Source organism: Delphinapterus leucas, chromosome 2 (assembly GCF_059928025.1).
Source record: "Delphinapterus leucas isolate spDelLeu-1000000601 "Yukka" chromosome 2, BTC_Dleu_Yukka2, whole genome shotgun sequence".
Classification (NCBI taxonomy): domain Eukaryota; kingdom Metazoa; phylum Chordata; class Mammalia; order Artiodactyla; family Monodontidae; genus Delphinapterus; species Delphinapterus leucas.
In genome coordinates, this window is record NC_143130.1 from 128,785,493 (window position 1) to 128,799,438 (window position 13,946).

The following is a 13,946-nucleotide window of genomic DNA, read 5'->3' on the forward strand; positions in this document are numbered from 1 at the left end:
GCCTGGAAAATGAATGCTTGACTCAGAAATATTCTGGAGTTCTTACCAGTTTTTGTACCTGGCAAATGCTCAGACACATAACTAGATTCTTCAGAAGAGTTGGGAATACATGAAATTAAGCTTTTTGAAAGACATGATGGCATCCTTATCTGAAACTGTCAAGACTGCTGGCATCCAGCCACCTTTCTGGGTAGGCCAGGGAAGTTGCCTCTGAGACGAAGTGCTGTTAGATTATACCCGCTGCTCTGCAAAGTCACCTTGGGGTGCAGATCTTTTTCTCTACATTAAATGAACTCGGCTTTGCCTATGTCTGTTGATGGCTTTCAGTCAATTACATCCTTGTGACACTAGAGACAACTGTGTCTATTTATCTTCATGTGCTATTATAGGACTGAATTTTAAGATCTTGTGCTGAACTTATTATCTATGAAATTTATTAGGAAGAAAAAAAAAAAGGAAATTTAGGTTGTCAATAGAATCCTGGAAGTTAGTATATTCTATGGAGATAAGAGATCCTGGTTCTTGAACCTTCAATTTAAAATTCCCTAGAGCCAGTGGGTTTCACAGCTTCCCCAGAGAGTGTGAGCAGGGTGAAAATGAATTGCCCTGTGGCTTTAGGAACACTGAAGCTTGGTGCATAACTCTGGAGGAAGCACACAATCCTGTGATTACCAATACGAATGAGGTGCTCCAAACTGTATCAATTTCCTCTGTGGTTACCTGAGCATGTCTCTTATTTTCTGGAGAATTAAGGAGAGGTTTCGTTAAAAAAAAATTGTTTTTTTCTTTCTGAAACCTGTTTTCACGTGAACCTCCTACCCATGAGCTTATTATCATGAGTATAAAGGCCAGTGAGGAAAAAATGTAATGTTAAACTGTGGAATGGAACTTGCCACCTAAAAGCTGCATTCTTTAGAGATAAAACTAGTAATCAGTTGGAAATCAGCCAAGATATTTGACAAATAGAAGTTTGCATATTTATAGGATAAATAGCAGACTGAAATCTGAGTTTCTAAAGAACAGGGACAGGGAATGGTTAAGCAGCACCCAGAACACTGCTCCTCTCACCACTCATATTCCTCATACATAAGCCCATGTGTTGTTACCTGCCCCAAACATAATCCTTCCATATCTCAATTATCCTTCCAAATTTAAAGTCAGATCTTCTAATCTGCCAGCATCCTTAAGTCTTAGATAAAAATAGACATTTTGGACTAATTGCTATTTTCCAAGTTACAGAAGAACCACAGAAAGAAAACAACATCATTGCTTATTGAAGTGTATAGTTTCATCTACTTCATTCTTTTTCTTGAAGGCTTTGCCACCATGTAGTTAACAAATAATACATCAACTAAACTGTTCAGCAACACTCCTGGAGTTTGAACAGATTGTGTTTAGTTTGCTTCTTCTCTTTAACAATATCCACACTACCTGCTATCCAAAATACCAGGGCATCATCCTCTAATAACCCAACACCAGTGACATTGTTAAACTTCTTAATATCATGAATTTAGGTATTTTTAATACTCAAAGCAAATACAAAGCGCAGTATGTCTGCATTTTTTTTATTAGAACTCTAACAGTGATTTCATCGAAAATAGTTAAAAATCTATCATATTCAGCTCTCACAGTTAAACAATTATCTGTGGAGAAAGTCAAGCAAAACTTTAGCTCCTAATACCTGCCTGAATTATCTATATATTACTAGATAATTATGTAATCTACTCTTACAACTTCAGATTGCACACAGCATTGCAATGATTATGTCTCCACAATTTAAGCAAAGGGATGCCTTGAAATAGGTGGATAATTTGGGCAAAGGGCACGCAACTGCTGAAGCAGAAACATAAACTATGAAAACAAAAGAGTATTATAATCTGAATTAGCAATTACTTCCAATCTCCATTTTGCTTCATTGCACATGGCCAGTATTTAACCATTAGGCTTGTTGATTCTTTGGCATTAACCAATGATATAACACCATCATAATCATCACACACATACTAATACAATTCTTTTCCATTAGTGTGTATTAGTTCAAATAATAGGCAGATTTAGGGAAATTATAGTTTAAATTGGGTAGCAATAATGTAGAAATATTGTTTACTAATCCAATTCCAAAAATCACCTCATTTTCTTCCCTTGTCCCCCCAATCTCAAAATACATAGAAAAAAATGTACTTACACTGCACGATGAGCTGCACCAAGGCTTCTCTTGGTTTCACATTAAATCCATTGTACTGGCTGGTCTGACATCGGTACATTCCTGACATCTCCCTAGATACATTCACAATCCTCAGTGTTCCATCATAACTCTCCATTTGCATTGACCCATCAGGCATTGCAACTTCTTTATCCGCTCTAGACCAAAGGATGATGGGTTTAGGTTTTCCAGTTACTTGACACTGCAGTTCTATTGTGTCTCCTTCTCTGGTGACCAAAGGTGATTTTTCCTGTGGAACAGTCAGATTGGGTGGAACTTGAAATGGGAAAAAGAAAATTTTTCAAGGTTAGTATGTACTGGTAAAGCATATTCAAACACAGAAAATCATAAGGAAACAACTTCTGCTGGTTGAAGATGTGTGACAATTCAGATGACAAAAATTACAGAGACCTTGGGGATGGGTGGCACTTACCCTCACTTAAAATAATTCTAAATTGTTTTCGTAGAACTTTCTCAAATGAGGTCTTCAAACATTAGCAAAATAAAGCATTACATTGGAACGTGAATGGTCAACATAAGAACGATCTACTCAATGACTTGTCATTATCAGCCATTAACTGGGTCTTTAAGATCTGCATTTCACAGAAGAGTGATCCTACTTGCTGAGGTAAGATTTAGCTTTTCAGTCTTCTGCTTCCTATGCTGTTATCTCTTATCCAAGGATGGTATAAGAAAGGGATAAGAGACTTTATAGACTTAGCAGGCACAGTAAATGCAATAGGAAAGAGAAAAAGAAGAACCTCTGATATAAAACCAGAAGTTCTAAATTTGGTTTAGAAACTGTTGCCAAACTGCTAAGGTTTAGGATTCGTTCTCTCCCTCGAGGAAATGAAATGGAACAACTGACTACAATGCCACACTCTGACAATCCAGTGTATTGTTCTTTTTGACTTTTAATAGTTTTTGACATTTTAATTTCAAATGATTTCACTTTAAGATTTTGAGATCACTATACATAGTTTGTCATGATGCTGCCACTATTTCTGTAAAATTAATTTTAAGTGAGTTTTCAAAAATATATTTCAATAATCTAAGAATTTAATTTTCTCAAGTAAAGCTAATTTCTGATTTTACTGAAGATATTTATGAGAAAATTAGATTGATTTTACAGGAACTTACCTTACTGTGCTGGAATATATTTATGTTAGGGTTTGGTGAAAAATGAACTAATAAGAGGCGAGTACTACTAAATGAGTTTTCCTACAAACCATATCACCTGTTCCACTGGAAGACTTTTACTTCTCATACAAATGTGTATGAATTCAAAAGTATTTAGGCAATAGGACATCTATCAAAAAAGCATGGGCTAAACTAGAAGGGCAGAATAAGAATAACCAGAAATATATGAATAATTCTATCATTGTGATAAATGTCATATGCTTCCCCTCTTTGGAGTTAATACAGAATATGGACAAAAAAGGCAAAGGTTTTATTCTCCCTTCTAGCATTACTGTGCTCCAGTGCCCAGGAACAAAAACAAATATAATTAATTTTTAAAGTATTTTTCAACTAATATTGAAATGTTGTTCCTCTTTATTACACATAGAGAAAAATAAATTTAAGTACAAAGTGATATGAGAATTAGTTATCTTGCTATTTAAATATCTTCATGTCTTTTTCATTTAATTCCTTCATTTACTTCTAATTAAAAAAGACAAAGTAAATAATGCTAGCATCTTAGAAATCAGAAAATATGAAACACTAACCACTACCTTCTTGAAGTAGATATATATATATTCTAGGAACTGGCATTAACGAAAAACATGTTTAAAAATGGCTGCATTTTTAAAACCTCCATGATTAGATAATTTACTCTTGCAAATATAAACAACTAAATAATTTAGTTAAATAATTTGTTCTTTTTGAAGTGAACCAGCAGGGAATGATGCAATTCTAAATAAGCATCATCTAGTAACAATAGGATTGAAAGAAGCTGCAGTATTTATTCACCGTCCATTAGAAAGGACACAGAATAACAGCAATAACCTCAGCATTTAACATTAATTATGCTCCTATTGTGTGCCAGGCATAGTTAGGGATTTTACATTTTCATTAATTCTCATGACAATCATAGGATCAAATATTTAATATTAAAATTTAACAAATGAGAACACTGAGAATGAGAGGATAAATACTTTGAACAGAACTCAAATTGAGGCCAATTTATAGCAGGTGGCCAATGTAGAGATATGAACCCTGAAGCAGGCTCCAGTAATGTATGGTGTCTGGAATGAATAACTTGAGTTAGTACTGGACTCTTGCTCATAATTAGTCTGTTCTTATGGACAAACTGGACCAGTTTTACCTGCCCATCTCTTGGTTACTGTCTCAGGGTCAATAAAAAAGAGTCAAGGTAGAAATGCGAGGGAGTAAATAACACATATGTTGCAAATTACCTTATCTATCTGTCTTACATCTTATATGTCTATTTTAAATATCTGTATCTACCTGTATAATTCCTGTATACAAGTCAAAACTTCTTATAAGATATACCACTCTAAATAAATATCCAAATTATGATACATTTATGTGAAATAAATGAAAAGAAATTATACATTAAAAGATTATTTAATAGAATGTTATTATTTGAAATTGGAAGATTTCATCTCTTCCAAAAACAAACCACATGACCTTGGCCAAGCTTAAGCACTCTGAGTATGAATTTCTTCGTTTTTGAAACTAAGAATTTATACTTTACCAGCTCCAAGGTTATTAATGTTCTGACTATAGGAACAAACAGTAAAAAGTTAAAGATAGGAGTGGGGCTAATAATAAGTATCTATTTTCTAACTTAATAAGATGAATATTCAAAGGTCTTATTACATTAGGCCAGTCTAACAAAAACAGATCCTTGACTAGCTATATTTTTTTTAAGTTTATCATGCTAGATAGTTCAAAAACTCCCTTGTTAATGTATGTTATTCATTTGTTAGATAAACTTTTCTCCCGATGTAATCAAAATTATAGAAATATAAACCTCAGTTTCAATCTAGGTAAGTTACAAGTTGATTTTTTAATAAATTTGCTCATTTTAAAATAAACACCGAAGCCTAATTAAAATGAAGTTTATTTTCCATCTCTTCCATGAGGCTTTTTAAATCTTGATTTCAGAGTTAACCCTTTCTTTGCAACTTTCTTGGACAAGAAGGTCTTAAAACTTGTCATAGTTTTTATAGACTTCTCTCTCTCTCCACATTAAATTTTCCATTCTCTAGAATGCTCTAAATTATTATCATAATTTTTCCATCAGGAGATTTTGTTCTCATGAATATCTCTCTGTTTTGCATGTTTATAATGTGAACTGTAACTTTACCCCAAGGTTCTTCCAGTCGATGATTGCAGCCTACTACTATTTTCCAAAAGTCTTGCAAATCCCCAAACCTAAGCACTATTTATTTCTTGACTTAGTTGTTAGTTAATTATCAGGACACTTGATCTGTTAATTAAAAACAATAGACTTTTCTTTGTTTCACCATCTTCTAACTCACCACTTCCAATCAGCAGCTTTGGTTTCTCTATCAAAAATATCTCTCATATCAGCCTATTTCTTTTTATGGCTATAGGTAGCTTTCTTAGTATAAGTCATCCTTATCTCTTCTTGTGACAGTGTCCTAAGTGGTCTTTCTGCCGCCAGTTTAATTCTTCCAGGCCTCCTGCTTCTATGTCATAAACTTTATCAACATAAATAAAATCATGTTCCTGTAACTATGAAAAACTTCAATCCTCAATGAGTGTGCTCATCATAATACTGCTTTAATTAAAAAAAATAATAACTGAAAACAGCCTGACAGATTAACTAAAAAAAATCGTGGTACAGTCACATAACAGATTATGATGCAGCCTTTTTAAATGATGATTTAACAGACCCACATTTATTGACAAAGATATTTATATTGCTAAGCAAGAAAAACATGCTAGTGAATAGCATGAATAGCTACAACTACTATTAAAAAGTGAGTAAAACATGTTACTGAGAAGTATGTACAGTATCACATTTTAATATAAAAAAGACATATGCTAATGACTGATAACAGAGTTTCTTAAACGGAGAATATACATAATTCATCTTTATACTTGCAGCATCCCACACTCTATTTTACACATGATAGGAACTCAGTAAAAATGTTTATACCATATGTACAAATTAAGACAGTGAGGCAGTTGAGCACTGATTTATGGAAGAGAGCAAGATTTACATGGGGAAAAATGTAGAGGAAAAGAAAGCCCGGAAGGAACTATACCAAAACACTAACAGTGGTTCTCCCTGAGTGTGGGATTATTGGTAATTTTTTTGTATATTGTTCATTTTTCATTCTTCTATAATATGTGCTATGCATATTAGCATATTATAGTCTTCAAGAAGCCCAGAGAAAATTAAAATGTTAATGCAATCTATTATCCAAAGCTCATTTGATGAAAACTCCACTTTTTAATAACAACAAGTATATCACTCTAGACATGGTATTCTAGAAACATAGTCTTAGAAGTGCTTCTCTAGAATAACTCACTCCTACAACACTCATCACTTACAATTTCACTGACTAGTGAACCTCAGTGCCCTTGCAGTTCTTTCCTGTATTTGGCAAGTCAGGCCCTTGTCTTCTAGCACCCCCTACCTGCCCCGTGTGTTGAGATTCAGTTCAAAGTTACCACTTATGTGATGATACTTTGCCTACTCCTAGGCTGAGTTTGTTGCTCACTCTTCTTGACCACATATTATGTTGTATACCCATTTAACCTGTACTCGAAGCTTCACCCTGTATCTTCTTCCATGTCTATATCCCTGACCAGATAGCTCCTTGAAGGCACAGAGTGTCTAACTCTATCTCTAAAGCCTGATGCCCTGCTTTCCTGGATGGCACAGACCAGGAAGTCATGAAATAATTGAGGAAGGAAGAGGGGGAGAGAGGGCAAGAGGGTAAGAAGGGAAAAAGATTAAAATCTGTGAATATAAAAGAAATAAATGTAATAGATAAAAATCATGAACATTTTAAAAAAGTATTAAATAACAATGTAAAGTAATAATTCTATATAATTAGTAATCCATACAACTAGCAGAATCTCCTCTAAAATATATTGTTAGTATAGATTTCAGATGCAGTAGATCTTCAAATTTGTGAAGGTGTGTGAGAGATAAGAGAGTAAAAAAAGGATTCGTATAGTTTTCCTTTTCTTTCTCCTTTCATTTAAGATTTGGATAGGTAAGTTGTAAATTTAAAAAACAAACGAACAGAAAACAAACAAAAGAGCCAATTTGAGGACATGACATTTAATTTTGTCATGATGTTTTTATGCTCTTTCTCTAATCAACTAAATTATTTTTTCTTAAAATATTGTCTCACATTGAAAATGTTAAATTAAGTAGAAAAATTTGAAATGTCTGCAACTTGTGAGATTTATTCATAATGCATTTGCTAGAAAAAAGTCCCTCCTAATAAAAACACAAAGATACATTCTTTGACATATAGTCTATACACTGTCCTTGCTTTGATTTTTCTTACCTGAAATGCTACTGTAGGAGATGCTATAATCGGAGAAACTTAAAAAACATGGTATGGCACCAAAACTTCTCATTCCAAACATAAAAAAAATAGACAAGTAATATGAACAAACTGGTTCTCTGTCAACTTTTCCACTGTATCACAGACTGTAAAATAAAGTAAGTATAGAAAATAAAAATGCTTCCATTTCTTCATTGGGAAGGAAGGTGAGGAAATTTAATCTTCAGTTTTTACTCAGAAAATGGCTGGCTTATTTTTCCTACTCAAAAGAATACAGGGGAAGGTTAGTTCATCTCAACTACATGAGAAAATATCATGCTGTTTGAAACAAAGACATAAGAATATGCTTATTATGAACTTATTGGTTTAAATATGTAAATACGCATAGTGCACTTTAATAGTAGATGTTTAAACAAAAGATATACTTCTTTTAATACATTATAATTTTTTATAATAAACTAAGTAATAAGTAGAATTGTCTCCAGAAGGACAACTAGACTCATATTTTCAAGAATCTTAAAATAAGTATGGCACTGATTCAATCATATTTGAATTTAGGGGGAGAAGTAGTTTATAGCACATATGTATGTTCTAGAGTAGAATATATAATCTACATTTAAAGCATAAGTAAATAAGACCAAAAATATTGTGTTTATGACAGTGAACCCCAGAAGTCAGAATTCAAGAATTCTCATGCTGACTATGTATATATACACACATGTAAAAAAGTAGTAAATAGTGAATTTATAGACTCAACTAATCCAAATGAACCAAATTTATTGTATTATTTAATCTTCAAAAACAACAGGTGAGGTAAAAAAATTTATTATAGACTTGATGTGAGTTTCATCCTTGGTGATCTACTGATTGAAACTCCAAGCTTAGCTATATCCTTATTGCACACCACATAGTTTTAAAGGAAAGATACCTCTATCACACTTGAGTGCTTTCTCAGTGTCCGAGTCAGCAGTTCTCAATTGTTTTTTCCAACACATTACAGATTAGCTTTGTAAGCATGAGACTTGTACATGGATATAGTCAGATTTTGAGGTTTTGAAAAATCACAAAATAATTTTACATGGAAGCAAAGAACTGAATAGTTTGCAACTGCAACCACTATCAATGGCACATCAGTAATACCTTCTCATAATGGACTATGGGATAAGTAAGATAAGCCTTTGGTTAAGTGAAATTGTCAGCATCTTGTAACTCCACTCAATTCTTTTCCATTCAATTAAGTATCTTCAATGTAAGTGAGAATAATATCAATACTGTAATCTGTATTTTAAAACCTCCATACACTAATAGTGGAACTATTCTGATTCTCATGCACCTCATAGCTGATTTGATGAGCACACACTAAGATTTGGAATAACTGCCTTAATACATGGAATTTTTAAGAATAAGTGGTCATTAAGAAATATTCATATGATGATATAAGGTAAATTTGAGAATTCCCTTCAACTTAAAAATAATTCTAATCCAAATCCCCAAAATACTTTTTAAACTAATAAGCTTGACCCATTTTCTTAATAATTATATGTCAATTAAAATGTATAGTAAGATGTGCTTGAAAAATATTCAAGGTGACAAAAGAAATCCAACATGCTAAAGACTCCTCATTTACTAATGGATTTGCTCATATTTGCTTTCTTTTAGAGACCATGACGAGTAACAATATTTGATGAAAGACAGAGACACTCTAGAGCTCATTTCTCATGAAAGAAATAAAGGTTGCCAATGGATACTTCCTGTTTTGTAAAAACACAAAGACAATATGGTGATTTATATGATATGCAGCACATAGAGTATTTTTGCAATTGTTGTCGTTTTAAAATATGCAGAACTTCCCTGAGCCAAAGGTTAATATAATAATATATTGCATTGCTGCACTTCCTTCTGAATTATCTTCCCCCATATAAATGGATCACTAAAATCTAATTGACAAATGCTTCTTCCTCCTCCTAAAAAAATCTTACCATTTCTGAATTAATCTCTCTTAAAAATCCTATTATTCTACCATTCAAATAGCTTTAGTAGCTCCCCATTTTCTAGAAGGTCTAAAGCCCATTGCTTATTTTCCATTTTACCTGCCAACCCTTATTAAGCCATAGTGCTTCTGTGAAAAGCTCGCTATTCAATTTTGATAGGTCTCTTGGTCTGTTTAACACTTGGCTCATTTCCTACTCCTTGCCTTCCTTCCTTCACTCCAGGAATGACTTTCCCGTCATAATACCCATCCAATGATTTCCCATTCTTCTAAGACCCAACTGAAACTTCCTGTTCTCTTAAGTCTCCTGATTTCTGTATCTTTTATTCATCCTCCATGTCTCTGAATTATAGTGTATCTGATTTATTCTATCTATGTCACGACAAAATGTCTACTCTTTTACATATGTAGCCAAAACATTCTGAGGTCAGTGCTAGGCTTTATCTAGTTCCTCAGAAAATAGCTCCCACACCATGTGATATTTTAAAGTATTTTAGAGGTGCTTAATAAATTCATGATTAATTGATGGAGCACCAATCAAGATTACTAAGCAATCAAAGTAAGAAAGCTATTGATGAATAATCACCTCTTGATTATCAAAGGCTTAATTATAAAGTATATAAATTTCAAGATCATTTTCACACATCAACTCTATTTTTAGTTTAAAAAAACACAAAAACCATAGGTGTTCATAAAGTTAGCACGTATACTAGATTTTAATTTGGGCATAATAATGAAACAGAGAGGTAAAATATTGGAAGTATTTGGTAGTATCGAGTAATTTGTCCATGCTATGGCTTTCCTCTATCATCAATTTTAAAGAAAGGCTAGTTAGCTCTACAACAGAATGTCCATTTGGACCCATATTCTAAGACTTGTATTATTTACAGTCTTGTGGGTAAATCATATATGAAATAGGCACTTATTTTTCAACATGCCATCATACCATATGGTAAGCTTACTGTTTTTGTCCATAATATGAATAAGCATAAACACATCTCTTATCATACTCTGTAAATAAAAACTGCCTTTTCTGCACTGACATACACTTTTTTTTACTGACTCACCTATAATAAATGAGGAGATGCTAATAAAACAGGATTGACAATGTTTTACAAATCTAGCTATAAAGAAGAAAGCATGTATTAAAAACAAACATGAGGTTAAAATAGCACGGTGTTTGCATTTTGAAATTCTTAGGGGAAATGTGCATGCACACACACACCCATACATACACACATGCACAACGCTTATTTTTTAAAGAGTTATAGAAAATCTTATTACAATGGTATTGTTAGTTATTTGAAACATATGGGGAGATGCAGAATCCTGAAGCGAAGCAACTCTGGAGAGTTTAGTATTAGAAGATGGAGGACATGCAGTGTCATTCAATCAGGAAAACAGGTTTGGCAGGCAACAGTTATGGCTGTTCCAACTTCCCTCTCCCAGCAGGTGTTGCTATGGCACAAGAATAGCCTCCGAGGGATTCAGTGGAACACAAAGTGTAAGATGAAAGAGCAAAAGAGAAAATCATTCTTTGAGTGGCATTCATATTTTCTCCGCTACACAAGCTACAAGGCCAGTTGCAAATAAATACTTGCCGCCTCATAAACAGATAAGTGAAGGGAACCTTAAGCTGGGGTTGCTTAAGGGGTTATGTAGTATTCGCTTAAGTTTAGTTTTCAGGTATCTTGAATTGCTATGATCTTCACATAATTTGGTTTGCTAACTTGAGCTTATAGTAAAATATTTTCTAGAATCATTAATATAAATCTATAGCAACAAGACAATTTTTTACTGACATTTTTGGGAAAGGGCGTGAAAGCATATCTTTTTTCTGAGTTTAACCTCCCTTTCCTGACTTATTGTGTTTCTCACGTACTGCAATACAGAAATGTGAACGACGGTCACTGACTAATTACGTAAAGTCTCGCATGTGAAAAACTTGTTTTCTTTGAGACAACTAAATAAGAAAACAGGACCAAGATAATTCTGCTTGCTAGTGACTCGAATTATGTTAACATTTTAGCAAGCTAGGAATCTGAACTAGACTGAGAAGAACTTGCTTTTTTCTGTAATAAGAAAGGAGATATTATAATAGTCAAAACCTCAAATAAAGTGCTAAGATCTTTAATTACTAAGATATGACCAGGTCATTTGATGAAAAGCTAATCAATCTATAATCATTTCTGGGAAATAGGGGACCAATTCCTCAACTTAACTCTCTACTGTTAATCAAGTTCCATTTCATGTTTGGTATATATTTTTTTCAATAATGCAGAGTAAAGGTGGAAAACTATAGTTAATTGGGTATAAACAATTGATTAAGAATTTAAACTTGAAAAGTTGAATACCACATTCTATACATGTATTATACAAACTGAAGGTAACAAACAGGAAAGAGTCCTATAGCTTAAAAGTTAGCCCAGAGATTCCCAAATTCCTGGAATTCTGATATTCCATTACACATTTGTGTTCTTGCCTACTCACTCTTGAAAATGGTGCCATGATTTATCCAAATATTTTTAAATGCGTGTATAAATGCACTATCCCTTAAATTAACATTATGGGAGTAACAAAAGCAGAACTACATGTATGAAAACTTATGCCCTAGGCTGGAGCTATTACCGATTCATCTTAATACACATTTTTGAGCCCCTCAAATAGGTAAATATGCTTAAGACTGGGGGCAAGAGAGATAAATTAGACCTTTAACTACATTTAAAACTTTCAGTATGCATTATGGAAGCTGATAAATAGGGAGAATTCTCAGTAACTGATAACTGCTCACAATCATTTTTAAATCAGAAGGCCTTTTTTAATTGACATGTATAGTCTGGAAGAGTTGTAAGTGTACAAGATTAGAAATTGGACTTGGACACAGGGCCTAACCACTTACTAGCTGCGCAATCTTGGACTGTCTTAATCTGTTTTCTCATCAGCAAATAAGGCTGAGGAAAAGGAGAATTTAAAGATAAAATGGCATAATGCACATTAGAGCATCCTCTGAAGTGTAAAGTATTTCAAGTTGTGTAATATACTTGTAAAGAGCGAGTCTCAGGTCTGGCAGCCTAGATTCAGATCTTAGCTCTACCACCTATTAGCTGCATGACCTCAGGAAAGTTATCTAACCAGTATCTCTCAGTTTAAGTAAAGTGAATATAATATTACCTACTTCAATTTTCTTTCTTTAGAATTAAGCAGTATAATACACATAAAATCTTGAACACAAGGTCTTTCATACAGTAAATATAAGTTAGTTATTATATTTTCTCCTCAATGCCTTTTATTATGGTGATATCAATGACTGTATTTTATTGTTCTGCATATATTTCTATATTGAGGGCAAATATTTTGTTTTATTCATACCTGTGATGTCTCAAGTACTGAACATGGGTACACATAGGGTCAACAAAATATTTTATAATTTTTATATATATATCATTACCATTGTCAGCTGTCTTGAAAATATGCATTCATTTCAGATGAGGACACTATTTGAAGAAGATAATATTTTGGAGAGGACAGGAGTGAACCTTCTTAATCTGAGTAGTCAGAGGCAACCCCCAAAGCCATCCAAGGAAAGAAGGTGCAGATTTCTGCTATTAGATATAATAATTTGAACTGTGTGTTTGGACTGTATTATAAAATGGCACATAATACAGATATCCTTTGTCAGTTGCTTCATTTGCAAATATTTTCTCCCATTCTGAGGGTTGTCTTTTGGTCTTGTTTATGGTTTCCTTTGCTGTGCAAAAGTTTTGAAGTTTCATTAGGTCCCATTTGCTTATTTTTGTTTTTATTTCCATTTCTCTAGGAGGTGGGTCAAAAAGGATCTTGCTGTGATTTATGTCATAGAGTGTTCTGCCTATGTTTTCCTCTAAGAGTTTGATAGTGTCTGGTCTTACCTTTAGGTCTTTAATCCATTTTGACCTTATTTTTGTGTATGGTGTTAGGGAGTATTGTAATCTCATACTTTTACATGTACCTGTCCAGTTTTCCCAGCACCACTTATTGAAGAGGCTGTCCTTGCAACTGTATTTACAATAGCCAGGAGATGGAAGCAACCTAAGTGTCCATCATCGGATGAATGGATAAAGAAGATGTGGCACATATATACAATGGAATATTACTCAGCCATAAAAAGAAAAGAAATTGAGTTATTTGTAGTGAGGTGGATGGACCTAGAGTCTGTCATACAGAGTGAAGTAAGTCAGAAAGAGAAAGACAA

General features: G+C 33.4%; 1 protein-coding gene across 1 annotated transcript in view; it reads right to left on the bottom strand.

Moving 5' to 3' along the window:
- MDGA2 (MAM domain containing glycosylphosphatidylinositol anchor 2) overlaps positions 1 to 13,946 on the bottom strand; it is a 273,598-nt gene that overhangs the window by 201,560 nt on the left and 58,092 nt on the right. Inside the window, exon 3 of the mRNA XM_022570646.3 lies at positions 2,186 to 2,479. Coding sequence (XP_022426354.2) covers positions 2,186 to 2,479 — 294 coding nt within the window. The remainder of the gene's footprint in view (positions 1 to 2,185; positions 2,480 to 13,946) is intronic.